We start from the raw sequence: 27,717 nt of genomic DNA on the forward strand, positions 1-27,717 counted from the left end.
CCGCACGCTATTATGTAAACAGCACTGAGCAAACTGACGTTTCCAAATGCAGCCTGGGCCCCAGAACTGGAGCGACCTGTTCCTCTGCCCAACCTGAGGGGAAATCACAGGCTCAAAGAGATGAATTCCATTTCTCTTGCCACTTACACCTCGAAACTACTTTTTGAACTGCGCTAATGTGAATTCTTTGCGACTCGTTAGCAATCGATTTATTCTTAATATACTTAAACTCGTTTACTTTGAATGTCCACTTGCTTTACAGCGCCTTGACATTTTAAACGTTAAACAGCAGCAATACAAAGGTACCGAATTCAACAGGGAAACGCATAAAGAGATTAGACACTCAAATTAAAAATTACGGTTTGTATTTTGAAGTGCATTACAAAATACCCGGATCAACAAAACACGACAAACGACTTTAAAAGCCGTAGAAAGAAACTTGCTTTCGCTTTCGTGACTACAGTTCCCATAACGCTCTGCGCAGCAGGAAGAACGTTTGTTCACACAGACTCTCACTGATCCAAGTTTGGAGCTTTCAGCTGCCAGCCAGCCTTGGCCCATCATGTAAGTGCAGCTGAGCTTTCCTTGCAGTGCAATTGCAAAATTCCCCTTTCCAGCTTGTTTTGCAAGGTGTGCATTTCTTCTCGCGCTCTCTGCACGGAAACCTGCAATCCAGAGGCAAAAACACTCCAGTTGCATGAAGATCGGAGCCTGTATTTTGCATATTTGTTGCAAAGCAAACCACTGAAGCTCCAGAGCGAGGGAGATGGAGGGAGGGAGAGAGAGAGAAGGCAAAGTCTTTTGTGCTTCCCCTCCCCCTCATCAAAGCAAAGGGGAAATGTCTCTGCCAAAGGGAGGTAAGAATATTAAAAGTGATCTGTGCAAAACCATCGAGATGCAATTAAGGCTGCAATCTTTGCAAAGTGCATTGCTGCACTTAAACGTTGGTTGATGCATTTTGAAGTTTGGGGATTTAAAAGGGTCAGTTGCATTTCCTGTTCAGGAGCTGCCCTTCTGCAGAGTTCCTGGTAAGACGATGCTTGCAGTAGTTCAGCTGTATATTGACGTTATTTGCATTCTTCTTTACCAGGATTACGGGCGCCTGTCTTGCGTTTTGCACAATTGGGACTCGCGTGGTGCGTGCAATACAAATATGTGGAACGCTCTAAATAAATCTTTATACGCAAGGACCATCTTTGTACACGATTAATTTAAACTTTGCTCGACAAATGTGCTTATTTTTGCAAGATGCACTGATTGGAAATGTACTTCCAGTGTGTATCGATAAGGATTTCGTCGGGGGAAAAAGAAACACCTACTTTAAACAGTTGGAAGTGCAACTTGCGCAAGCATCTTAAAAATAATGCATGAGTCGTTTTTCCCATTTATATCGCTAGTTTAGTGTGCGCGCAATGGAGAATTGCTTTTTGTTCTCTTTTCTGTAGTCTAAACGTCTCCTTTTCCAAGCTTTTTTTCCTGCTGTAATAAATAGGTAGACTTTCCTAAAAAAATAACGGGCTAAAAATAGCTGGTTTGCAGTTAACGTCTACTGTTTCTAAACACTTCGAGGAATAGGCACACAAAATCGGCGTCTGCAATAACAAATAAGCCGCAGTAATATAAATTTCCATATGCACTATTTATTATGTACCTTATACGGAACGAAGGTTGTAATGATGGGGAAAAAACTGCAAGAAACAAGCTATAGACTGATATTTTCACATTTGCGTGGTGTGCTTACTTGCTGTGGAAATGGGCAAGATGTGACTATGCAAAACACATCTTTGATTCCGAACAAACGGTACTGCCCTATTACTGTAATTGTTTTGTTCTGGGTTGAGCAACATGCAACGTTCAGTGTTTTTGTGGGGCTTGGGAATTTACCTGGACATTGCTCCCGGGAGAAAATAAACTCGCCTTTCAACAATAGCCTATAAACGCATGATTGAGATTTTGTATTAATTTAATGAATTGTGAAAAAGACTTTTCTCCTTTGTGGTGATGTTAGTATTTATGTCAGTCGCCTTCTGAGGTCAATCTGTTGCACCGTAGATATTGCACATGCGCACCTACTTCGTAGAAGTATTATTTTTTAGAAGTATTTTTTACCCCCATTTCGCAGGAGGACCCGGGCGTTACGGCAAGTAGCAACAAGTGGCAAGGAGGTGTTAAGTGTATAAGCCACGGGTTTGTATTTACAGCCCATGTGGTCACATACTGTTAACCAGTGCGAAAGACCCAAGCACAGGATTTAAAACCGTGCACTCAAAAGTTGTCCACCCAACTCGTGTAACAGTCGGTGCTACTGCTGTTTGCCGCACACCTTGGTTGAAAGGAATTATAGGTTTTTTTGCAATAGTTTAAAGGGTGATCGATAGCACCCCTTTAGCCACGTGCATCTCTTCTGCTGTTCTAAACCGCTCTTAGGAGACAAGATAACACGTTTAGTTTATCGCTGTTGAAATACTGTAATTAAACAAGGCAAGTTATATGAAAATAACGTTCCGGTAATTTCGGACTATTCCAGTGAAGTTTTCGCTTTAATAAGGGGTATTCCATATTTTACAAAATACCTGCGGCAGTTTTCCACCGTCATTATAATAAACCCCCAAATCAGTATGACTGTGTAGTTATAAGAAGTGGGCAGGTGTTTCAAAAGGCACAGTACGTTAGGAGGGTGACTGATGCACTTTTTTTTTCAGAGAAATAATGCAAAGGCCTTCACAAGGTTAAAAAATGAATAAATCTCAAGTAGGAAATAAAATATAAATCGAGGTTATTAATTCAAGCATTTAAAAGCTGTTAACAATATTAACACCTTTTAAAATTCAAATAAGTGGTTAGAGATGTGGCGATTAATGCCTTTTTTCCTTGAAAAAGTTATCTTGATTTCTTTCTTTTCTCTAAATGTGGCCTAATTTGATGAGCTGGTCTCTGAAGGTGGTGCTCTTGATCTGGGCGTGATAAAGATAATAAGACTATGTTTTATTCCCCCTCATAAGATATTGTATCTTCACGCGAAGCAAAGAATGACACGGAGGCGTGTGTGGAACAATGAACTATATATTAAAGTCAAGTTTATTTGTACATTACATTAGACTACCGATCCGACATCTTTCTCTCACGCTCTTTTCAAGCTGTCACCGAAGCTCCCCAGTTCTGGCGCCAAAACTATAACCGCCGAGTGACTCATACAATTTAGGAAAATGGGATAGAGCAATCTGATTAACTATTACTTGCAATTCAAAATAATACTTATACCTTTATTTAGATATATATCACTTTTCTCCAATACCATTGATAGATATGGCCTTGGCACTGCGGGTCACGACACTCGACGTCGTGTAATCGTTCAAACGATGGGAGGCCAAGTACTGTACGCGATTTCGTGTTTTTTTTTTTGGAATCGCCTGGTCAAATCGGATGCTGTTGGCAGTTGTCAATAAGATTAATCTCAAGTATTTTCGCCTATTTTATTGAATTTCTATAGGTGCTTCAATATCAGACGAAAACGTATGTAATGAGCCTTGGAAAGATTTATCTGCTGTTTAATTGCGTTTACTATTAGACGTAACGTTACGTGTAACGGCTGTACTAAAATGCTTTCAGGTATGACGGCGCGCACATCAAATGTGTAATTTAGGCAGAAACGTAAATTAATTCAGTTTGTCAAAAGATAATCGTGTATCGTTTCTTGTCTGTTCTTAACCAATGCCCGAAGACGACAAACAGCAGAAACCAGGGAATGAAAGCTTTACTGTAAAGATCCATGTAATGTACGTCTTTGTTACATCTGTTCACGTAATGCACGCTTTTGATGTACAAATTCACCAGCGCAATCGGCGATTTTCGGAGTCTGCAGGTATTTGCACGTTATGCAGTCAGTCCTGCGTGGAGATTGCTTAGGAGATGTGCTTTTATACATCGTTTCAACCATCTGTACATGAATTGTAGGGCACTTGTTTTGCAAAAGGACAAACATTTAGGAATTCGTCCCCCCCATTAGAAACAGTGTTAGACTAGACAAGACAATTATGGTAGTCTTTATACTTGTTTTAATCCAGGAGAGAAGAAGACTCTGGACATGGTGTGGATTTGTGTCTGACACACTCTTGGCATATATGAAGTAACATTAACACTGGAGCTCTTGCAGCTCTTGCTTCCTCTGACCTATTGTCTCCTGAACTGCAGCCTGTTGGAACCAATGTGTTCAATTCACTGTTGCCTTTTCTGCAACCCAGTGCTCTCTAACCACTGAACTGCACAATTGTGATGTTTGTCATGCAAATCACCTCTGTTTCAGCTGCAGAGATCCTAAATCCCCCCTTTTTCCACTGGCCCATTGTTGACCATGCCCCCGGTCTATAGCCGTTTTCTGCTGCAATAACAGTAGAATTGTTAAGTGTATTGTCCTGGTAATCCAGGAGATACCTCCTGGTTTGCGTATGCTAAGCAGGCTGTGGACCCCAGGGTGCAAAGTGGCATGGCAGTGGTTGCATCTGTGTGCAGCACTAAGGGATATAGAAAACTCCGAAGAAAAACAGACATGCAATCAAAATGCCTACTCTATGTGCAGGGATAGGGGCATTTGACAAACTACCCAGTGTCTGATTCTAATGATCAGTTTCTCTTGCGATGTGATATAGACAGCTGCAGTGCTTCGACTCTTCAGTGGAACATTTTGTCTACAACATTGATATGTAAAGTTGTTCACTTTCATATTTTAATCAGATAGAGGTTTGGCAGAAAGCATTCAAAAACAGCTACGATCCAGTGTTCCCTCTCTTTTTAGCGAGAACTGGGGTGATGGGGAAGCACACTCTGGTTCCTTTTTGTTCTGTCCTTGTTAAAGCGCTTTCAATATTAAAAAAAGAAAACATTTTTCATGCTAAATAATGTGGTTACTTAGAGACCTGAACAAACATGAAAATAAATATTTAAGTTGCTAATTAATTGAATTGATTAATTGAATATTTGCAGTCTGTATTGCAATATCTTGCTCATTACTGGTACAAAGCAGGTGAAAAGGAAGTAGGTTGTCAGTGGCTGGTTTAAAACCACTTGTTGATGCACCAGGATGGAAGATGAACTTTGTCCTGTTGCTCTACCCAGGCAATAAATAACACAGTCTTGATGTCTAGTGTAGATTCAGTTTAGACTGTTTTAATGTCACTGTTGGGCAAGCTGTAATTCACAGTTATGTTGATGGCTTCTTCTAGCTATACAGGAAGAGGGCAGATTTTCTGATATGTTTTGTTGTAGAACTTGGTAGAAATGTGGAGCTATATGTTGTGACAACCGTATTGCAAGCAGCATCCCAACACATTTTAACCAGTGTGTATCAATGGGAGAAAATACATTTTTTCCATAGTTAACAGTGAGTGTGTCTTAGCACCTCCAATGTGTTTATTCTTCCTTAAAAAAACTGTGGAATAGTTCTGAAAGGCTCACCCTAAAGAAATAATAATAAAAATAATTAGGAAAAAAAATTAACAAACCAAACTGGTCTGAAGCTCTTCTGAATTTAAGACAAGCTACAAAACACACTCAGCTAATGGTTAATACTTTACCCCCAGTCACTTCCTTTTATTTTAAGGAATGTTCACAACACAATACTGCTGCTGTACTTCATTAAAATCTGAAAGGCGAAGCAGGGTGTGAGCTAATGTCCTCCCCTTTCCTAAAGAAATATCTTAACAGCTCTATCTAAAGGGTCTGAAGTCTTTGTTTGCAGTATTTTGGTTTTATATTGAAGAGCTGTGTGCTTTGTGTTTTGAAGCAGTATTGCAGCACAAACGTTTGACTTGTGCAGCATGGTAATGTATTGAGTCTGACAAGGTACGAAACAAAGCCGAGCACTTTGATCCAGCTGAAACACTGGTAGCACGCCCAATAGTTACTAGTGTAATTCTGGAGGTCCACATTAGGAAAGTGTCAGAACTCAAAGGGTTATTTTCACCCATCTCTGAATCATCCTCCAAACAGTCCTGGAATTCCATTGAAACATTCTCGAAATTCCTGAAATTCTGAGCTGAGTAGCGGCCAGTACTGGCCAGGAGAGGGGGAGAGGGCAGGGACTCTTTAAAGGGAAGGAGTCTGGATTGGTTCTAGGCGTGGGAGAGACAATGTTTGATGAACCAATGCCAGGAAACTAAATGATCCAGCAGACAGAACTGGCTGAATCAAGGCCCTGTTTTTCTCATTACCAGAGACAGTGCAGCAGTTTCCTGCTGCTGCAGCATTGCTGTGAGGGGATAGCCATGTTCCCTGGTCTGCTCATCATAGCATTTTACCTGAATGGCTGTCTATGATCCCTTCAGAAACAAATTTTCTGTATATTTCTCTTTTTAAAATGAATAGCATATGCATTGCACAGCAAGTGTTCTAGGTTTTAAAACATATTTTCTGTATTATTTGCATATCTGCTTGAACACTTGCAAGGATCGCTGAATGGCATTTATTTCCAAGCAGTGTCATATTGTTGTTTGCCATCTTGGAATAAAAATATTCTCATGCTTACGATGGAGAAAGCAATTTTTAGGAACACATATTGCGGAGCTGATATTTAAGAGTGCTAACTGGAGGAAAACTAAAGACTAAAAAGTATTAATTACCTGTTGCATTTCATTTCTTATAGAGACTAAAGAATAATTAGAGAATAAATAATAAAGAGATGTCCTGTTTGTAAAATGTGTAAATTCTGTCTCCTATTACTAAATGAAAATATTTTTTAAAAAGAAGTGATTTAAAATATTTGATACCAGTTTTTTGGCACCATTTGTCAGACCTGTTCTGTTAGTTCTTCTTAAAGCACACTTATGTTAGTGCTCCCATAGGTAGATTATGTAATCCTTGAATTGATTTCTTTCTCTGTAGTTAAGCATGTTATACAATTCTTGCCTAGCTTTTGCAATGCTATGAGAGTAGAGGGATCGAATGTTTTCTCAGGTCACCAGCAGTGTCCTGCAGCACTCTTTCAGCTTTTAGAGTGCCTGCAAGGTCTGTTCACTTTCCCCAGTGGGTTCTTGTTTTTTTTCCCCCAGTTTAAATGACCTGTTGTGGGAAAAAAACTGAAGGAATCCCAGTGTCCTGTAGCTGTATGTGTCTGCCGTGTGTTTTGATAGTGTTAAAGTCATGGTTCCAGTGAGTGGCATGATGTAACCTCTTAGGATGAAAGCTGTTTGCTGTTCCTCCGAGCGTGTTCCATCTTGTCTTGAAACATGAGGCAGTGAAGTGTGGAATTTGGAAAATTCCTGTGAGTGCAGTTAGCCATCCGGCAGAGGGAGGGAAGGGTGGCGTTTGAGTAGGCTGTGCGCAGTTAGTGCTGTTGAATGCCAATTATCTTGTAATTATATGTATTGGTTAGTTACCAGTGCTTTTTTCACTGCATCATTCACCCCCCCCCCCCCCCGAGAGTCGTTGTGTGGTTGTGAACCTTCTTGCCAGCTCTGGGTTAAACTGAAGAAAGAGGTGGCGTTGAGCATCTGTCTAGAAACTCAATTAAGGGACATTTCACGGATTTGAAAAATAATAATTCCTGTCCGTAAAAACGCATGCCTCCGCAGGTGATCATGTGGAACCCTGCAAATAACGGGACCGAAAGGGATGTGCTGTTTGTGTCTGCACAGTAACTTACAGAAGTTTCTGTCAGAGATATAAAAAAGTGTAACATTACACGTGTCCTTTTCAATATGCCCTTGTGACTATCAGGAACAGGAGGCTACAGGGTCCATGTGGCCAGTAACACCTCTTCCTGATGGCAAATTGGGAGTTTGCTCTGCAGTTATCTAGAGCACCCTGACACACAATAGCCTTCAAGTTATTGATAATAGCACATTTATGGAGGAAATTACTGGCTAGGATGTTGATGCAAAGCATTTAATCAGCACAGAGGGTCTTGCACCACTCATTTTTCAAGCCCTGATGGGACTGGTGGGTCTTTGCATGCTCCCTGGTACTGTATAACCGATTCCAGATTGTACATGGCTGAGACATCTCATTGATGGCCTTGGCAAGGTGTGTATGTTGCTGTTGGAAGTCCTTAAGCGTTGCATTGTATTTGTTCTTTACTTGACCAAGTTGTCTTCTGTCAAAAATCTCGTAAAGGTCAATTAATTCATTTCAGATTGATGTTAGGATTTTTATTAGGTTTAACGTTTCCGATGTAGGGCTTTGTGTGGCAGGCAGAAAAGAGGGTTAGGGCTTTCCCAAGGACTCAAGCACATTTCTTACTGTTGGACTGTGATGTACCTGATGAATGCCAGAGATCATAGCCAATAGTGCAGGACAACAAAATGCTTTAATTACTTAAACTACAATCTATGCAAGTTGCATACCCATTTCTAATTATTATTTAGTATTTATGCAAACCTAAGTTGCATAATTATTTATAGGCTCTGTGTTTTGGTTTTCATTTCATGTAAATATACGGATGCCTAAACTATCAAGAATCGTGTACTTGCATGGAACTATTTCTAAGTTGTTAAATTGTTCGATGTGTGGGGGGGGTGAGGAGTGGGGGTGTAAGATATGCTGGGACACTGAATTGATGTCCTCTGGCTTTAATTACTTAGTATTTAAAATTTAACAGAAATGTGTCCTGGATGTTATGCAAATTAATTGAAAAATTGGTTTAATATCCACACACTTGACTGATTTTGTTCCATGAAGGCGTGTACACTTGGGTTTTTTTCAATAAAAAAGCACAGACCTGCAATACAGGCTTGTTTCATTGTGTTTTCATTGTGGAGCCCTACTCTTACTGGGTTTCTCTCTTCTTCTTCGGCAGGCAAGAAGAAGAACCCAGGTCTGAAGCTCTCTAAGGAAGTGTTTGAACAGCCTCCTGCTCCTGCAGCGTAAGACCCCTCTTTAGGTTTTAAGTACATGTCATGAATAGCTAATATAAGAATTTGTATAATCATGTAATATACACATAATTTGTTTAATAAATGTCACGTTTTATTTATTTGTATAGGTAGATCATAGTTTACAGGTTTGTTATGTCTGTTATACAGTCCCAGTTATACAGTTTCTTGGAGTGCCATAGGCAGTCCTATAGAGCCATAGACATTTTGTAAAAGTATGGGGGTGGGGTTTTAAGTTATTAATTATCCTCTTGGAAATGTTTGTGTAACCTTGAAGGCCTTTCCTAATGGTGTGGGTAACAAGCACGCTGACACACATGCTTTGGACCAAAGCAGAGGGGCAGTTACTGTGTTGTATTTCTTTATAGTGAGTAAGGGGGCAGCAGACAATACCAAGGGACTGGTGTTCTGGTCTCTTTTCCAAGGTATTACAGGCTACACAGCAGCCCTTTCTGGGCAGAATGGATTATTTTAACTGTGCTTTCCTTCTCCAGAGCACCAAGAGATTTGGATTCCAAAGCCTGCGTGACCATTGGGGAGAAGGTATGATTCCTTCCATGCCATTTTCTAATTCAAATTAAAACTCAATAAACTTAATTCAAACATCAAACTAAATGGAAACCCCATTTCTGAGCCACCTGTTTCTCCCCCCCGCAAAGTTTTTTATTATATCATAAAATAGAAAAAATGATTTTTGGCAGACAAAGCACAAAGGAATGAACTGGAGTTCCATGATCTGCTTCGTTGATCGGTTACATGTTGGCAATGGGTTTGTGGAATGGCCAAAAAATGGGAAACATGACAGGAAACGAATGGTCAAGGTTAGAACAATAAGATTTTTATTATGGCTTCAATAAGCCATCAAGTGGGCTGGATGTCAGTCCGCAGCCAGGAGGACTAACACAGTGGGAACATACTCTTGTTTGTACTGTATGTGGTCACAACTGTGTCCTCCAACTCTACTGTGCATTTTTTGTATGCCTGAACACTCTCACTATAAAGAAGTGCCATATGAAGAACCCGCAATTTAATTTTGTTTCCTGGAACAGTATTGGCAAGCATTTTATTATAATTTTTACTTCTGTGTTTAGGGCTTTATGTATAAAAACCTCATCACCCCTGTTCTAAACAGCTCTGCTCAAATTAAACATTTTTCAGTAATAATGCTCTGCTGATCTCTAATCCAAAACTGAAGAGCACTGATTATAGGCTGACAGGAATGTTCTTTATTCCTTTCGGTTTCTGAGCAATAAAAATATTTATCTAAAACTCATCAAATAAATTGAATTTTCCATGGGCAAAAACAAAGACTTCAGCAGTTGGTTTTTTATACAATTAGCTCAAATTCAGCATAACCACAGCTATTTTTTTAAGGTTAAAAAAGTTCTGATTTTTTTTTTTAGTCTTTGTGGAAATTATCGAAAAGCCTGGACTGTTGTTGACAACACTCTGTTCAATACTGCTTTTTCCTGCCCCTTCTGTTCTGAATAAGTTCTGTTGCATCCGTTTGGTACAATGTATCCAGTGTCAATGAAAAACCAACCAAATGTTCTTCGAGCTGAATACTCATCAATGCACTGTAACATTACTAACAAGTTGGGAGTGAAATAAAATTGCTTTTTTAATTTTCAAAACAAGTCAGATCTTGTGGTTCAATCCTTGCAAAGGCGAAGCCTGCTGTTGTGGGCTTCTGAGCCAGCTGTCTGTCAGTGACTATTCCCTGTGTTTGTAAGTACAGTCTGGGGTCTCTCTCTCTCTCTCGTCAGAACTTTGTGGTGAAAGCCGATGACCTGGAGCAGATAAGCGAGCTGGGCCGAGGGGCTTACGGAGTTGTGGACAAGATGAGGCATGTGCCCAGCGGCCTGATCATGGCGGTGAAGGTGAGGGAGGCGTTCTCCACATGGAGTCCGAGAGAAAAGTGGCATAAGGACGCGTGCCTTTGAGTTGTGCTCCTTTGCACTGTAAAAGGCTTCCAGCTCTTGTCAGAATCGCAGATTTGCATGCCCAATTTTGTAGTTCTTAATTGTAAAATAGCTCGCTATACTGCTGGCTGCAAATCTCATATCCACATGGGAAGCAGATACATGCGTGTTCTTCTGCAGTCTGCACTCTGCATCGCCAGTTACCGTTTTTCACACTGAGAGTTCCCCAGTGCCTGCACAGGAGACTTGGCACCACTTGCAAGAGTGATTTAGCCCTTCCTGACGTCACTGCAAGCTGATAGTTGCTCTGCAAGTCCCGAGGGCGATTTTTGCAATCAAGCCAACAGAGATATCATGACCGCCTGAAGTCCATTGGAGGTCGGAAGAATTTGGCCAATGGAGAGCACCTGCTTGAGGAATCCTGGTCCTCCTCTGCTAATGACAGCCCAGGCTTGAACCAGTAACCTTTACTGCATGAACCACTGGCAACACCTTGAGCAGAGCTTTTCCAAAATCCGCGAATGTGCTTGCAGGTGGAGGAACACCGAGCACATATCCTGCTGGGTGCAGGAATAAGCTTGAATCCAAGATGTACATGATGGCAGAAGTCAGACCTTGGTAGGGAAGATCATAAGTACATGGACTTCTTTGTCCACTTTGTAATACAGTAGTTGTTTATAAAATGCAAGGGATAGGCTGTAAAGCCTACATGCAGTGACCCCAACTGGTAACACTGATAAGTCATTAACTCTGATCAGTGTTCAGGAATAAAGAACAGCTGATAGGTATTACATGTTTTCAGTGCACAGTCATTAAGTACCATTGTTCATCTGCTGGTGTGCTGCTTAATTTACACATTAATTACTGGGTGTACTGCTTAATTTACATGTTAATTCCTTTCAGTTTAAGGGCAATTTTAAATTCCGGTCTTGCCTCATGGTTTCAGGGTGAGCATGGAGTTAAGCAGTTACTCTGACTGAGACACTTGCTACCGTCCAGCGATGATGCCGACTTGACTGTTTATGTCCCAGCTTCCCTGGCTGCTACTTTTAACTCACACATGTCATGAGATGTTTTGGAAATTCTCCTGTTATTTTATTTTCTTCTCGTTCTTTTGAAGTACTTTAAGAAGCTGGCTCTGGAGCTTCAAACTGGTTTCCCAGAAAACAACAGTTTTGTGTGATCAGTCCCATAGTGCAGCCATCTGAGCTGGAGCCCTGGAAGAATTAGCCAGCCATATACTGATACCAATACTGTACCCATACATCCCTTCATATTCCTGTCTTTTTAACTTTTCATTTGACAATGAAGGGATTTACAGGTAGAATATATACAAAATAAAATACTTTCCTGCTTTCATCTTTCTTTTTAGAATTGTATTTATAATTAACATTTACATTATGCCAGCTTACCTATGGAAATGGCCAGCAAAAATACAAAAACAACCAAAAATTCACAAAAAGAATTACTTCATCCCCTTTCATAGAACCAAATCTGGTCTCAGTGGGGCCACAAACCCAATCCAGGCTTCTTAATCCTTGAGGCTCTCTGCTCTGTGTCCGTGTCCTCAGAGAATCCGAGCGACTGTGAACACCCAGGAGCAGAAGAGACTGCTGATGGATCTTGACATTTCCATGCGGACAGTGGATTGTTTCTACACTGTAACCTTCTATGGTGCTCTGTTCAGAGAGGTATGATGTCATCTAAAGGGTCTGTATGTGGTAGTCCTATGAGTAATAAAGTCATTGACTTGTCATAGCTCAGAGAAGTAGAATAACATTCAATTGGTTCAGGGGGTTTGCTGCGTCTGCATGCGTAGGCTCCAAAGGAACAAGTAATACTGTAGGTTAATTCCCTGCTGAAAAGAGAAGAAAGAAAACGCAACGTTTCGGCTGTGGAGGCTGTGAGCACACCTGAAGAAGGCTCCACAGTCGAAAGGTTGTGTTTTCTTTCTTCTCTTTTCAGCAGGGAATAAACCTGTTACTTGTTCCTTAACATTCAGTTGTACTGCTTGTCCAGCAAGGCTTTTGTTAAGGTAATTTTACAAGCTGTGCAGTTGTTGTGTAGTCTTGCTGTAAGAATTATACAGAACTGAGTGTTCATAGTCACAGGAGTTATAAGTAGAATGTATATTGTATAGATAGTGAGCAATTAGAAGTGACTTGGCCCTACCCTCCTGTCTGCTCCAGGGAGATGTCTGGATCTGTATGGAGCTGATGGATACCTCTCTGGATAAGTTCTACAAACAAGTCATTGAGAAAGGAATGACAATTCCCGAGGACATCCTGGGAAAAATAACTGTCTCGGTGAGCTTCAATTGTTTTGTTTTTTATTTCCAAAATATGGGAAAAGGTGCAAAATAAATGCTGTTTTTTGTTGAGCGGTAAATTTGAATAATTTGGCAAAAGCTGCTTTGAGAAAACCAAAATGCAGGTATGTGTTTGGTTGAATCCAATACTTTGGGTTCCTTCAAGAAATAACTGGATGAGATTCTTGGAACAAAAAACTACTAACTACCAGGTGAGCTTAATGGCCTCCTCTCATTCATAACATCTTTTATGTACTTTGTATCTGCAGGATTTCTCAATAGCTTAGTGATGTTCTGGAGTATGTGCCTGCACATCCGTGCAAGTAGCAAGTTTTTCAAGTTTCAGTTGCAAAAAATAGGACATCACTATAATTTGACGCTACATTTAACTAAGTAGCACTGTGGTCTGGGCCCACCTTGGACTGATGAATGACCAACGTTGTCCGGAAAATAGGAAGATGATTATATACTGGGCTAAATTGTTTTAGTCTGCTTTTGTTTTCGTTTCATATGGCTTAAATAGTTTAGAAAACTATTTTTAGGAATCGTTTTCTGCATGTTCAGAATTCAGCTAGGTCTGGGATTAACCCAAAACTTTGATACACCTGCCATCTGCAAAGTCATTCCGTTGGTGGGTTCATGTTGGAAAGACACAAAAAGTATCAGGCAAACCGAATTGCTGTCTTCAAATGATGCTTGGGGAGTTTGCATCAGCCAAGGTTTGAATTAATCTGTGGGTGAAGTCTTTCCAGTTTCCAGTAAGAGCTGTCAGTTCTACCAGTTGCATTTCATCCACTGGAGCCCACAAAAGTGGTACAAGAACTACACAGCAGAACTCTTGCATCTAGATCTGCAAACTGCCATGGTATCGCTCTCTGTCATTCTGGTGTTTGATCTGGTTAAAAAAAAAAGTTTTTTTAGGGAAAAAAATCTGTTGCTTTTAAAGATCTTTCCAGATCACGCTTCACAACGGTGCTTCTTTGTACAGTGCGGGACAGAAACAATAAGTCATTACTGAAAATGTGGGGTGGAATGTGCATGTAGGCACAGTTACGCCCCTCTGCCAGATTTAGGCCATCGGCTGTGTGTGTATAACACGAAGTGTTTATGTAACAGGATGTGTCTGTAACTGGGAAGGTGGAGAAGGGGGGGTGTGGTGGGGGAGCCTACTTTAGACATGGTGAGGCTGAAATATTATACGGGACAGTGTATCTGTGCCGTATTCGGACTTAACCTTTTCTTCCTTTTCATTACAGATTGTGAAGGCTCTCGAGCACTTACACAGCAACCTATCAGTAATACACAGAGGTAAGGTTTTGTGCATTTTTTATTGACAGCTGTTCATTCAGTTGTGCTTTCTCAGTCACTGGTAGGATTTGCTGCCCAAGTTTGCTGTATAATATATATGTATTTTACAATCACTGTTAGAATGGTTACAAATAAGAGGTCACCATTCCGTCTAGCCTGAAGCTAGATTATATGATCAGATTCACGATTGTGAGTAAATTTATTTTAATTTGAAAATGACCTCAACCCAAAAAGTAATAGAAAGCCTACCACACTGGGACTCCATTGGTCTGATTCTTGATGGCTTTTTCTTAACAGATGTCAAGCCCTCCAATGTGCTCATCAACACACAGGGCCAGGTCAAGATGTGTGATTTTGGGATCAGTGGCTACTTGGTGGACTCTGTTGCCAAGACCATGGATGCTGGCTGTAAGCCCTACATGGCGGTGAGTCAGAATGTCATTTTGCTAGTGGCAGGCTGCATCTGAGATGAAAATGAAGAAAAATGACCTAATTTGCAATGCCATCAGTAGGTGATGGGGAAGGAAGGTATACTGTCAGTCAGGTTGAGCTCTGTATCTTAGATCTTACTGGTAAGTGTCTGGTTCCTGTCACAAAAAGACTGTGACCAGAATTCCCCAAGTAAAAGCACACAATTGGCTCAGTATCACCGGGGTAGGGCTGGGATTACTCATGCAACAGCCACATCTGCGACTTGTGCCCGCAGGCTTGCAGTGACTGTGACGAGAGACAGGCCTCTCCTCCAGTCAGTACTAACTCCTGTCATGAACTGTAGTGCTTGGAAAATGCTGTATAACAGGGGGCTGTGGAGGTGGACATGTCAGAGGAACATATTGCCATGGCCCCTTATTTCCTGAGTGGGACACACTGATGGAGAGCTGAGCTAGTAGCTCATTCCAGATTGGGTGGGAGGATTATAATAAATAACTGAGTTTCTGTTTTTTTTCCAAAAGAAAATAAGCTAACATGTTCTTTCCTTTGACTTCTGTTCTAGCCTGAGAGGATCAACCCAGAACTGAACCAGAAGGGCTACAATGTCAAGTCAGACATTTGGAGTTTAGGAATCACTATGGTAGGCACTTTGACCTCTTTTCATTTTCTCAGATGTGGCTCCAGATTTTATGATTTGTCCACGTCTGTCCAACATGCCCCACGCTATGGCCACGTTTGTCCATGTTTTTCGTACAAACTGTGGAAGATGCATACGAACCTAGTGCCTGGGCTGAAGCAACAAGGCTTAGTGCGGTGGCTCTGTGGCTCAGGATCTACGCCTGTGGCTGGAAGGTTGCCGGTTCGTATCCCGTGGCCAGCAGAGGAGTCCTACTCCTTTGAGCCCCTGAGCAAGGCACTTAACCCTATAAAAAGCCGTATAAATGGCTGACCCTGTCTGTGTGTCTGTGTGTCTCATGGAGAGCACGTTGGGGTCTGCGAAAAAGACAAATTCCCAATACAAGAAATTGTATATGGCCAATAAAGTGATCTTCTAATTGATAACTGCTGCAGGTTTGCTCCTCCCCGTTTTTGTAGGATACCTTAGTTATCCAATTAAAATCGGATGTAGTTCTTGAGATGGAAGCTAATGTTCTATTACACCCTGGAATACCGGTGGGTTGCATCTTTGGAATCGGATAATTGGACATCCCTTGAATAACTTCTCCCCCACTGCTCCCAGATTGAGCTGGCGATCCTGCGCTTCCCATACGACTCCTGGGGGACACCCTTCCAGCAGCTCAAGCAGGTGGTGGAGGAGCCATCCCCTCAGCTCCCAGCTGACCGCTTCTCTCCCGAGTTTGTGGACTTCACCTCCCAGTGGTACGTACAGGAGCTGCGTGCTCAGTCCGTCCTGGCACTCCAGGCAAAGCCAAGGGACACCTGGGAAAGCAAAGGGCTTTTAGTTTTCTGCAGTGTTTTCAGCGTGTCTGGAATGTGCCTAAATATGAATATTCACCAAAAGCTTTTTTGTATCTGAATTCTAGTTTTTCAGCTAGTATGAATAACTTGCTACTGTGCAATTAGTCTCAATCGAAACATTGAAGGTTTACAGTTCTTTGAAGGAACGAGGCTGAGCTGAAGAGAAGTAGATTGGGAAAGGACAGAAGGGGAATTGGTGGTGAATGAAGGGTATTAATGGTATTACATTGATTCTCCTTAAAGTAGAGAACTGATTTATTTAACATTGGGTAATTCAGACATAAATTTCGCAAATGGTTCAACAAATCAGATGGGACGAAGAGAAAAAGGAAGCATTTTATAAAAAGCTTCAAAAGAAAAGGAATGGAAGTGAAAAGGAACTGCAGCTTTCTCAGTAGTACAGCGGCAAAAGAACTGTAATGGATAATGTAATGTGTCCAAGATGATAACCGGAAACCTTTAGACGATTAAAGGGAAAAAGCGAATGTATTAAATAACAATTACACTCAGGTGTTTGCTAAGGAACAAATTAACAGCATGAGTCAGGCAGTGGCAGGGCAAAGTTCTTTATTAAACAGTTTTAACACAGCAGAGGATAAGACACAGTAATGTTTCAGGGACTAGATCAATTAATCTCCAGGGCCTGATGGTATCCTACCAGTTGCTCAAGACAAGTACTGATGGACTACAGAGTTGCTAATGTAATCCACCTCCACATAAAGAGTCAAAACTGAACCAAATAATTACAGACCTGAGAGGTCTCGGCTTCTGTTGCATATGGGGATATGGAAACAATTATTAGAGCTAAACCAGAGGATTGCCTACATGGAAATAGGATCCCTTAAGATAATGTGGATTTAGAAAGGGTAGGTCTTGCTTCACAAACATAATTGAACAAGCAACATCAGTAATGGGTGGACATAAGGTGTATCATGCGGTGCATTTAGATTTTCAGAAAGCCTTTGCTATATTTCCCCATCATAGTTTAATTGCAGGCAGTAAGCATTTGGGGAAAGTTGTGCGTTTAGATTGAGAATTCTTTCATAAAGAGTACAGATAAATAGTGAATGCTCAAATTGTGGAGATATGGTGAGTGCAGAGTCACAGGGATTTGTTTTAAGACCATTGCTCATCCCAATTTATTCAATGATCTAGATTCTGGTACAGTTAGTAAATCAGCTATGTTTGCTGAGTTAGACGATAACAAAAGTAGGAGGATTTTAATAGAAGTGGCAAAAGAAATTCATAAAGATTCAGAGGAAACTCATCTAGTTGGCAAACCTCTGGAAGATGACATTTAAACTAGTACAGGGTATGCATAGAGGTATCAAAAACGACTGTAAATACAAAATAGCAAAAGCTGATTTTGGAGAGACTACTTATGAAATACTTACGTCTTTACGTTCACATAACATTTATATCATGTAGATAGTTTGGGGAAGAAATAAACGTGTACTATTTTAACATAACACCCATTGATTGCAATTGTCCACTACCATAGCAAGACCTTTTTTGAACATCGTACAGATTTCTTCACCACATTATATAAAAGGTTACTGCTGCTCTGGAGGTAGTCCAGAGAAGAGCCACCAGATACATTTTGGGGTTTAGAGGAATGTCCTACACTAACAGGCTGAAGAAACCCGATTCATGTGTTCATATTCCTCAAAGACAGACAGCCCAGTGGACTTCTTTGGGATAGGCAGTGAACCACAGGACACAAGTAGAAACTGCATGCAGGTACATTTAAAACTTGCTCCAGATTGTGGAATATGGAACAAGCTGCCCAGTCGTTTTGTTGAAGCTTCTGTCGGAGAGGCCTGGATAAGATCCTTGGATCGGTTAGCTAATCTATACTAAACAGGCTGGAAGGGCAGAACGCCTTCATATGCGTTCTTTCTTATGTTCTTAAATAGTCCTTGAGATTCTTTTTCTTCTCCTCCAGATTTAGGCTTTTATTTTCCAAGTTTACCTTCCCAACAATATTTCTAGAATAGCGCTCATAGCAAAGGCAAATGAAGTGGCCTTTGTGCCAAGTTTATAAAATGCAAAGGTATAAAATTATGCAGTCTTTTATCCGACAATTCTAGTGGCAAATGTAAGTAGTTTAGCACTAATTTGGGAAAAGGTAGTGGGAAGCTTTAATTACACAACTTCCCTATATCGTGACTCAGGCATCCTGGAAAAAAGAGTGTTGTTTCTTGTGTATTGTGCGTTACCACTACTGATTCTGTGAAAATCAGAAAACAGACGAAGGGCAGCGAGCAGAGGGCAGGGGCAGTCAACCCTGCTTGAGTGATGGGGGGTTTCTGGGGAGAATGGCGGTCGGTTTGCTGCGCTGCGACCCCTGGCCGATTAGCCACACCCCTCTGACGGAGCGCTCTTCCTGCCTTCTGCTGCAGAGAGCAGGTCCATGTGCACCAAGCCTGACTTCTCAATCTCTGCACTTGGCTTCCGTTTTTTCTTTAAGAAAAAAAAAGAAACACAGTGTGATGTAACTCCAGCCACTGTGCCTGGTCTCTTGTAGGCAGGATGCGCCAGCAGTGATTACATCCTCAATTCACAGGGATTTTTTTTTTGTTTGTTTTTGTTGTATTTTGTGTCCAAATTTAACAGAGGAAGGGTTGGAGACTGGAAGAGGTCTGCTTCGTCCTTTTCATTTTTATGAGACTTAATCGTTTGCCAAAGAAGAAGCGACCTTCTTGATCTGCCTCCGACGCGTTTTCTTCTGACACGTAGCTGGAATTAGAAAAGCATATTTGCCGTCTGAAAACATCTGGTCTCGTGCAAATTTAGTTTCACCTTTGCTATAGAGTCAAGGTTCAGTAAGTATTGCTACAACACATGTCGTGTATCACTGAGTTCCTTTTCTCACTCTGTCTAAAACATGTCTTTTAAAGAGATTCAAATTTTATCCTGTTAACACCGGGCTGATAAGTCTTACTACAAGTTGAGCAGTGGATACTCTTGTGGCCATGGCAAGAGTTGCTTTGGGTGAAAAAGAAGAAAAAGAGTTCTTGTTATTTAGTTTTCTCCGCCTTATTGACCTTCATCAGAACCATTCGGGAATGTATGTGATTGATAAAGGACACAGAGGTTGATAACAGTGATATGGGGCTAGACAGAATGCCCAGAAGAATGGATGGAGATTACTTTTATAAAGTATCTTTACCAAAGAAAGGAGATTTGACTGAACTTTCAATTACAGAGCCATAACTTTTGTATCCCATGCAAGGAAGATCAAGCTAAATGGCAAACAGAACTAGCTCAAGAACAAATGGGTTTTAGACCAAGAACAGGAACCAAATCTTTAAACATCATCCTGACCATAGTGAGAGAGTTTCAGCTACCACTGTATCTCCGCTTGTGGACTTTAGGAAAGTATTCTGATTCAGTAAATTTCATGGCAAAATTTGGATAGCAATGCCAGAGGTGTGGCGTATCCACCACACCTGGTACAGCTGTTGTGTCCATAAAGGAAAACACAAGGTGGGACTAAGACTGACCCAAACAGAACTTTGATGAAATACCATCAGTAGAGGTGTGAGACTGCGTGCTGTCACTGATCTTGATTAATTATCTGAAAGGCATTGGATCATTTCAGATGTGGGTTTAGGGTTAGTGGAGGAATAACCCGAGATCTACTAAGGAAATTACCCATGTAGCAAAACTGGAAATCTGACCTTCAGGAGCTGTTTAATAGGCTCATAAAAAGGGGTTCAAATAGCAAATTAAGCCTAAATAATGACAAGCCCAAAGCCATGATGCTAAGTAACTGGTGGCTTGGTAAATGCGAAGGGAAATGAAGTCGTGAGTGAATGCACATAGCGGGGGATCGGTACAACAGAAGATGTTGGATGTGGAAGTGAAACACGAGCCTGGTAATGGGAATATCGGTACTTGCCAAGCTGGCAAGAATATGGAAGAGCAGAGATGGGAATTCGCAGACGAAAACGCAGCCTGATTGAAGTGCCTGAATGACCGGTGGCAACAGGGCTGTGAAACATGAAAATTAAGGAAGGACAAGGGGAGAAGAACAGATGTGTTTCAGATGAAACGCCTGAGGAAAAGGTCCGGAGTGCCATGGCCAGCAAACAAGACAAAGCAGCAGGTTCTCACTGAAGCAGAGCCAGGAAAGGAATTGTCAGTAGCAGTGCAAAGAAGGAAGTTGTTTGTTCAGACATGCGGTAAGACAAGAAGCCACCTTAGAAAGAGATGTCAGGGATTCTCAGCTGAGGAAAAGAACAACCTGGATAGGCAACATGACGCTGTGGACAAAGCTGGTGGTCACTGCAGCCTACGGAACAGCTGGAGAAAGAAGCAACTGTGAATCATCCACGTTGCACCCCATCGGATGGATAAAGACAAATGACAATGGTGACAATGCAAAGAGTGGTAGCAGGTGAATGTTGAATAAATAACCCGAAATGCTGTGGTTCTCTCAGACGTATTGGGAAATGGTTTCAAGAGCCCAAATAATGCTGTTTCATCTGGTTTGGGGAAAAAAAAAAGAGAAAATACATAGCGATGTCCAAGGCATCCTTATAAAAACAAGTACCTCAGCATGGTCCCATTTTCCATCTGCTGCTGGTTTTATATGTAAAAGATTAAGCGTCAGAATCTGCTTTGATCCCAAATGGAAACGCCAATGGTGTAGTGAAAGTGAATGTTATAAAATGAGTAAATAAACATTTCTTTGTGTGGCTTCTCTTTCCAGCTTAAAGAAGAATTCCAAAGAGAGGCCAACCTACACAGAACTCATGGTGAGTGTCAGCCTTTAATGAACTCTGTGCTCGTTCCCTGAAGGGAAAGAAGTGGAAATTCTTAAACTGCATAATGACTCACAGCTTTTGCAGTTGGATTTCTTTGAGTTCCCCACTAGAGGGCAGACTTGCTCCAGTGTTGCTTTTAAAATGGCACTACAGCTGCAGATTCTTGAAATGCCCTCTTAGTCAAATATAACTGTGTTTTATGAGTCCATCCATCAGTCTGCCTATGTGTGTATTTTACTCTTGCAGCAACATCCTTTTTTCACCCTTCACGACTCCAAAGAGACAGATGTGGCGAGTTTTGTCAAGCAAATCCTGGGAGACTGAGGAAGGCTTGCAGCTCCACCCCTTCGGCCCCAGCGAAGCAGGACAACTCCACTAACGCACCAATCGTAATCCATGAACCTGAAAAAAACTCAGCAGAGGGCGGGGACTGTCAGTGCCCCAAGGACCGATGGAACATTACTGAACACACAAAACTGGGTTTGTAACCTGGATGGAAAGCCAGAGTAGCTTTCAGTCAGGGGGTTAACTCATAGAAGACTGGCCTCTTCCTGCGAGTAGCTTCATTAAAACAACATTACTATAAAATGCTCCCTCAGCCTTATAAAAGGTCCTGCTGCTCTATCACGTCTCTGCCCATCCCCCTGGGGCCACAGCTAGGTATTAATGAAGTTGTGTGGATTTTATTTTGTCAAGTTCAGTAATTTTATTATTTATTAATCCGTATGGAAGACGTTTCTCTTGTGTGGTTTCAAAATGAAAAACGAAAAAAAAAATCACTATATATTTTAGATTTTATATATAAATACAGAAGCATTAAGTAGGAGACAGCATTTAAGGAAGACTGTAGGTGACTGGGATTTTTAATCACTTATTTAATTAAAGTTATTTTAATTTTTAATAGTAATTTCACAGCACAGATGCACATTCATGTATGAAAGGGCTGCCTCAGTGCAAGAAGGCAGTAGAAACAAGTAGAGTCTGTGTAGTTCAGGTAATACCGCAGTGTACAACTCCTCTGTGCTTAGGAGCAGGTGCAGCCGAAATATGTGACGATTGAATTCCTCTTTGGTGTGAATCCAGTACCACTCTTGATTTTTGCACGCAGAAAGATTTCATTGGCGATTTAAAGATTCTGCCTGGAACGACTTGGTTTGATTTTGTAGACCACCACAGTAAGCCTAATGAAATCTGAGGTGTTCTTACATTTGGATTTCGTGTCCCACAGGAAAGATGGTAACACATCTGAGCTAACTAAGAATGCAAATAGTGCTGGTGTTAAGAGTGGTGACACCTGTGCCACTCATGTGACAAAGCTCTGAGAGCATGTGTGTACTGATGGATTTTTAAGAAGATATTTATGCTGCTGCATTCAGTACAGATTTCTGAGCCAGTTTTGGTTTTCTCTGTTATAAAGACTACAGGGAGGGGACAGCAATTATTTTGTTTTTTTGCGTCTGGGAAGTAAGTTATGCAATTCCTGTGTTTTCTGTCTGCTGTTTTTCACACGGAAGCGTTACTTTTTTTTTTTTTCCCCACAGCGCTGTGTTTTTCAGAGAAGAGCTGTGTTGCGGTATCGAATCATTTTGGAGTTGTCTTTCTGGTTCTCAACCCCACATTGTAAAGAGCTGCCTCCTGCACTGTGGGCTGCAGGTGTAAAGGAATGAGTGCTTAAGGAATGATAGTGCATACTGAGGTATTTAAAATAGTATCCACAAGAATGCAGAAGGTGAAATCTTAAAATGGGTTACAGTAAGAGCCATGCAAATTAAGCCTTAGGGTTAGCCTTGTACTTTCAAAATGAGGCGTGGTGGGAAGCTGTGGTTGATGTTTAGATTCCCTCTGGTTGCCTAGGCGGTTGATTAAGCAGATCTTTGCTCTGTGTTTCAAGGTTGTGTTGTGTGGATGCTTTTTGCTTTTGCGTGTGTGCTGTCCTGGAGAGAACACTGATCTTGGTGGGGAAAAAATGCATACTGATGAATCATTATTTATCAATGACATAATTAATTGAGTGTTAAAAGTAGATATGATAGTGTTTATAATTATAGCAAGCGGTGAATTCTCGCAATCTGCTGTTTGTTTGAAGACTGACTGCCTCTCTGGACTGTTGTGCTCATTCCTTATAGAAGGGGGATTGAACAATACCCTGCCTTTTGCTAAAAAGAAGAAAAAGGCTAGTGGAAGGTACCACAGGACTGATCTAACCTAAACAAAAACATACACTCTACCTCTCATTAAATCTAACAGACTTAGTCACAATTTTTCACAAGTCCCTGGTTAGGCATTCAGTGAGATGCTTTTGATTTGAATTTTACAGTGCTGTCATCATTGTCATCATTAGTGATGGTAAAGTTGGTTTTCTTTGATTACGCTTGGATGGCCTGCTCCCAGCATGATAGTGTTAGTATCAGGGCAGAGATGGGGAATTAGTGTAAATTCGGGTTTGATCACGCACTCCTCCTCCACCAACCTGATGGACTCATCAGCTTTACTTGCACGACTGTATCGTGCCGTTGTCACCAGTGCAACACATTGTCATGGCCCCACAGTTACTTTGTCACACAGGTTTGAGGAATGAGACTGCTTGACGTAATGGTTTGATCAGTGAAATCCATTTTAAGATTAGACAGAGTGGCATTGAGAGGCTTCAAATTTGTGCATTTGTAGTTCTAGATGATTTTGTTGGGTTGCCTTCTGTGCTTGGATTAATTATTAATTACCAAAGATGTTGTGTTTTCTAATGTAAGCCAGAACTAATTGACCTACTGTAGTGTATTGCCATATAGATAATCACAGACTGTGATTTGAGACTTGCGCTAAGTGTGCAATCCCGTTTTTTAAACATGAAAATATTTTTTTCCCCAATTTCCCTTTAGCTTTTATTTTCTTTTGTAAAAGTAGGTCTTATTCATTTCATTTCAAATTTCAGGATTTGAGCGTACATATTGATGAGATATGTACTGTAACAAGTCAAGGGGCAGCAGTGTAGGGCGCAGTGGTTAGGGTTCTGGACTTGTCGCTGTAAGACTGTGGGTTAAATCCCAGGAGAATCACTGCTGTTGTACCCTTGAGCAAGGAACTTCACCCAGATTTTTAAAGTTCTAACAAAATAACCAGTTGTACAAGTGGTCACTTGGGATTAAAGCATCCACCAAATAAATCACTGCTATATACTGGCAAAATCTTTAAAAAATAGCTCACAGCAAGTACAAGAGGATTTGCTTCTTCTCAGGAAGTTGTAAAATCTCTTGCTTTTGCAGAATGCAGTGTAGCCTCAAGCAAGTGGTATACAAAATCAGCACGTCAGAAACCTTTAAGCTTTCTCATTCCGAATTGTTTTCTTTCTTCAAGCAAAAGAAAGAATGAAATCTGCTGAAGTTAGTGGGAAGAGTCAGCAAAATGACTTCAGACCTGTTCAGCCTGTTGTTTTTTAAATTATTGTTAATCCATTTAGTTTTTAATATTACAAGCTATTACAGGGGTCTTGTCAGATTGTAATATGAAGACCCTGGTTTACAGAGACAGTTGTTGTGCTTTGCAGGTAATTTGCGTGTATAGAATTACTGCCTTCTGGTAGTTCGATAGCATATAAGCAGCTTTACACATTTTTGCTGAATCCAAATGCAGTGTTTTTTGAAGCAAAAACCTCTCTTTGGAATAGGTTGATAGCTTACTGTCACACAGATATGAATTATATCTGTGGAAGCAGCAAACTGTTTACTTGCTGTCTCTTTCTCACTCTTGACACAAATTTGTTTGGGATCGGGAAACACATGTGTATTGCAGCAAAGGATACTCAATGTATGTGCAGTAGTTTCTGTTCTATTTGAGCTTCTTGAGCTTGATTATTGTTAATATGCAAACAAGATGTCTCTTGGCCAGATAATGTATTACTTGAAGACTAAATACAAGAGGGGGCGTGTGTATGTGTATGTCCGACTGTGTGCACGCCAGGGAATAGACCCGTACAGATGCATGGACTCTGTAGTGAGGCCTGACTGAAACCTCTGCTCTTAAGGAGGGCTATATAACACTGAAAGCTAGTCAATTATGTAACCTTATTATTGCATGACTACGAGGAAGATTAATAACTTCATGAATGCATGTAATGAAAAGGATGGTTCAGTAATAAATGAGATTTTTTTTTCCTGTTTCTCTCATTTTATTCTGTGGACATCTCCCTCGTGCCTCATCAAGGCAATATCTTGGCCAAAAAAACACCAACACTCTTACGAGGAAAATGCTGTAAGCTTCTAAGCTTTGTGATGCTGGCCCAACCTAGGCTCGGATGGATCAGCCTTTTTTCCTTTTTATGTTTATTTGACAAGTTTATGAACAGAATTGTAAACTTGCCATCACCTGAAAGACAAGAAGTCTGTGAAAGGAGTCTTCTGCTGCCAGAGGAATATTGTACATAGGGCAGTATTGCTTGTATATAATTTGCATACAGTACTTCTCTGTACCAAAGTCCATTCTGCCACAGCTTTTGGTGAGACAAATGTGGGGGAAAAAATAAATTCAAGAATTTCTATCTTTCAAGGTTTAAAGCAGGAGGAAGGGCTAAACTTGAACATTTCTGCTGTGTAATATTTATAGACATGATTTTCTTTTCACGCATTGACAAAAAACTCTTTCATAGACTGGCTCATTATTTCTCATAATTGTAAAAATTGCACACACAAATAGCTGTATTGTCATTTGTACTGTACCACAGAACCATGTCATCCTACTCTACAGTACTGTATGTGTTAACACAGACTCTGTTGCTTGTGTTTCTTAAAATCAATCTGAAAATAATTTGTTACAGAGGGACAGAGCTTCACAAAAAAACCCTGCAAAATTTAAATTATTTCACTAAAGAATAATTTACAGAATTGAAGTGTTCTTTTGACGTAAAATGGTAATTTTAATGTTTGTGCAGTGCTTTTGGTCATGGCGTTGCTGTGTTTCTATCTCTTCTTTTTTGAAGCGATAAGCACCACACTATTACTTAAATTCCAGGAGCTCACACTGGTCAAAGTATATTCTAAATTGTTCCTCAATGTGTCAAACTTACCAGTGAGATGCTTATAAAAGAAACCTAGGTGTTCAGGCATTTTCAGATTATAGAATTGGCGACGATGTATATACTGTAAATGCTGTAGGTCATTGGTAATGATCATTGGAACCTATCACCATGAGAGTCCTAGGATGAAAAGCATGCTAATAAAATGATGTATAATAAATAGATGAGGTTATTATGCAGTTGGCCTTTTTTATTTTACACATATGCAATGATTTTCCGTCAGGATGCCTGCTGATTTGATTATATTTTTGTGATTTAGCCCCTGTCTGGGTGGCTTGGCGCCGCAGTTGTTAACAGGCCTTGTAGAGGCACTTCAGGCTGCCCCGCAGTACATTGGGAAATACTAAAGCCCAGTGAATTCCCAGGACACCATTCCTGATGTCCATCGAACAGGCTGGTCGTTTTGACAGGGGCAATACTAGAGCCACTTTAAGAATCGCCTGGTGTATTTTCAACTTCAAATGGTAAAGGTCTGTATTTGCTGAGGTTTACTAAGTTGTGGGAACGTGTTTTTTTTTTCTTGCAGCCAGCATAACACTGACAGCTTTAAAACTGGAAGCAAATATTTTAAAATATTTAATGTGGGTGTTACTGCTTTGCAAGCTGTTGAGTTTTTGTTAATCTCCGTCTTTGGATGTTGCCGTTCTGTACCTGTCTAAGTAAACCTAAGCGAATGTGGCCTTTGCTACTTGAAGTGTTTCACTCCTGCCTGCTGTATGGATTCAGTACAGCGCCTTGTGGAGGAAAGGTCATGCAGTGTCTTCACACTGTATTTGTGTTTGCAGATTGTGATGTTGCTTTCGTTTGACCCCACTCTTTAAAAATATTTTTTTTATGTGTTCTGTTTTCTTGGTGTGTTCCGTGGGAGAGCACTGTGCTTTTGTGAGATGCAGGCTTATGTAGATATTCAGGGTTAGGGCCCTGTGTTATTAGAATGATCCCTGTTCTGACACGAATCATCTTAGATCAATGCATTTACAAGCATTCAGTCCATAGGTGTGGCACTGTGGTATCAAGATGTGCCCCCAGGATACAGAGTTTCAGTGCATCTACACAGCACTGCAAGGTTTTTGCAAAGACCAATGACTGTTTATTTAGAGGTGAATAAATTTCTATGAATATTATAGATTGCCCAATCTGATTGTGTGCAATTGTAATGATGTAAACTCAATAAAGAGGTATTTTTACACAATAACAGCTGTGTTTTTGACTTCTGCTTTGTCCTTATTCCTGTTCATGTCAGACTTGACTGCAAGTTGAGCCCTTCGCTTCAGACATTACTAGTTCGGATTGGCACCGCCAGTAGACGGTTCACAAGGATTAACAACATCCAAAAATTAAGGCTTGAAAGTGTTTATCGAGTGCTTAGTCATAGTGAGATTTGGCTGAACTGACCTGGCTGAGGGCCAGCCCCCTGGCTGTGGGATGAGAAGGCTGGGACCCCCATGCAGAATGAGGAGTGAGCTAAGGAGGAACATGTGGGATGCAAAGGAGAAAAGGTTTGTGTAAGGTATTTCTTGTTCATTTTTTTTCAAATGACGTCGGGAATAATTGAGTTAGAGCACCG

At 40.8% G+C, this 27,717-nt stretch overlaps 1 protein-coding gene across 3 annotated transcripts; it reads left to right on the forward strand.

Annotated features, from left to right (window-relative positions):
- The first annotated feature begins 55 nt into the window (after window positions 1-55).
- Window positions 56-27,345, forward strand: map2k6 (mitogen-activated protein kinase kinase 6). Of its 3 annotated transcripts, XR_015925415.1 has the most exons (13): window positions 56-857; window positions 8,789-8,855; window positions 9,359-9,407; window positions 10,631-10,744; window positions 12,358-12,477; window positions 12,976-13,092; window positions 14,351-14,402; window positions 14,700-14,827; window positions 15,397-15,474; window positions 16,075-16,214; window positions 21,031-21,076; window positions 21,332-25,008; window positions 25,047-27,345. XR_015925415.1 is itself a non-coding variant. In XM_088599929.1 (12 exons), the coding sequence occupies exons 1-12, from the start codon at window positions 767-769 to the stop codon at window positions 21,407-21,409; spliced, it is 1,080 nt and encodes a 359-aa protein (XP_088456055.1). In that variant the 5' UTR covers window positions 56-766; the 3' UTR covers window positions 21,410-27,345. The 3 variants fall into 3 exon arrangements, 2 of the variants coding, with proteins under 2 accessions (XP_088456055.1, XP_088456056.1); XM_088599929.1 differs by having other exon boundaries at window positions 21,332-27,345; XM_088599930.1 differs by having other exon boundaries at window positions 432-564; window positions 21,332-27,345.
- The last annotated feature ends 372 nt before the right edge of the window (window positions 27,346-27,717 follow it).

This window comes from Lepisosteus platostomus, chromosome 11 (assembly GCF_059453375.1).
Source record: "Lepisosteus platostomus isolate fLepPlt1 chromosome 11, fLepPlt1.hap1, whole genome shotgun sequence".
Lineage (NCBI taxonomy): Eukaryota > Metazoa > Chordata > Actinopteri > Semionotiformes > Lepisosteidae > Lepisosteus > Lepisosteus platostomus.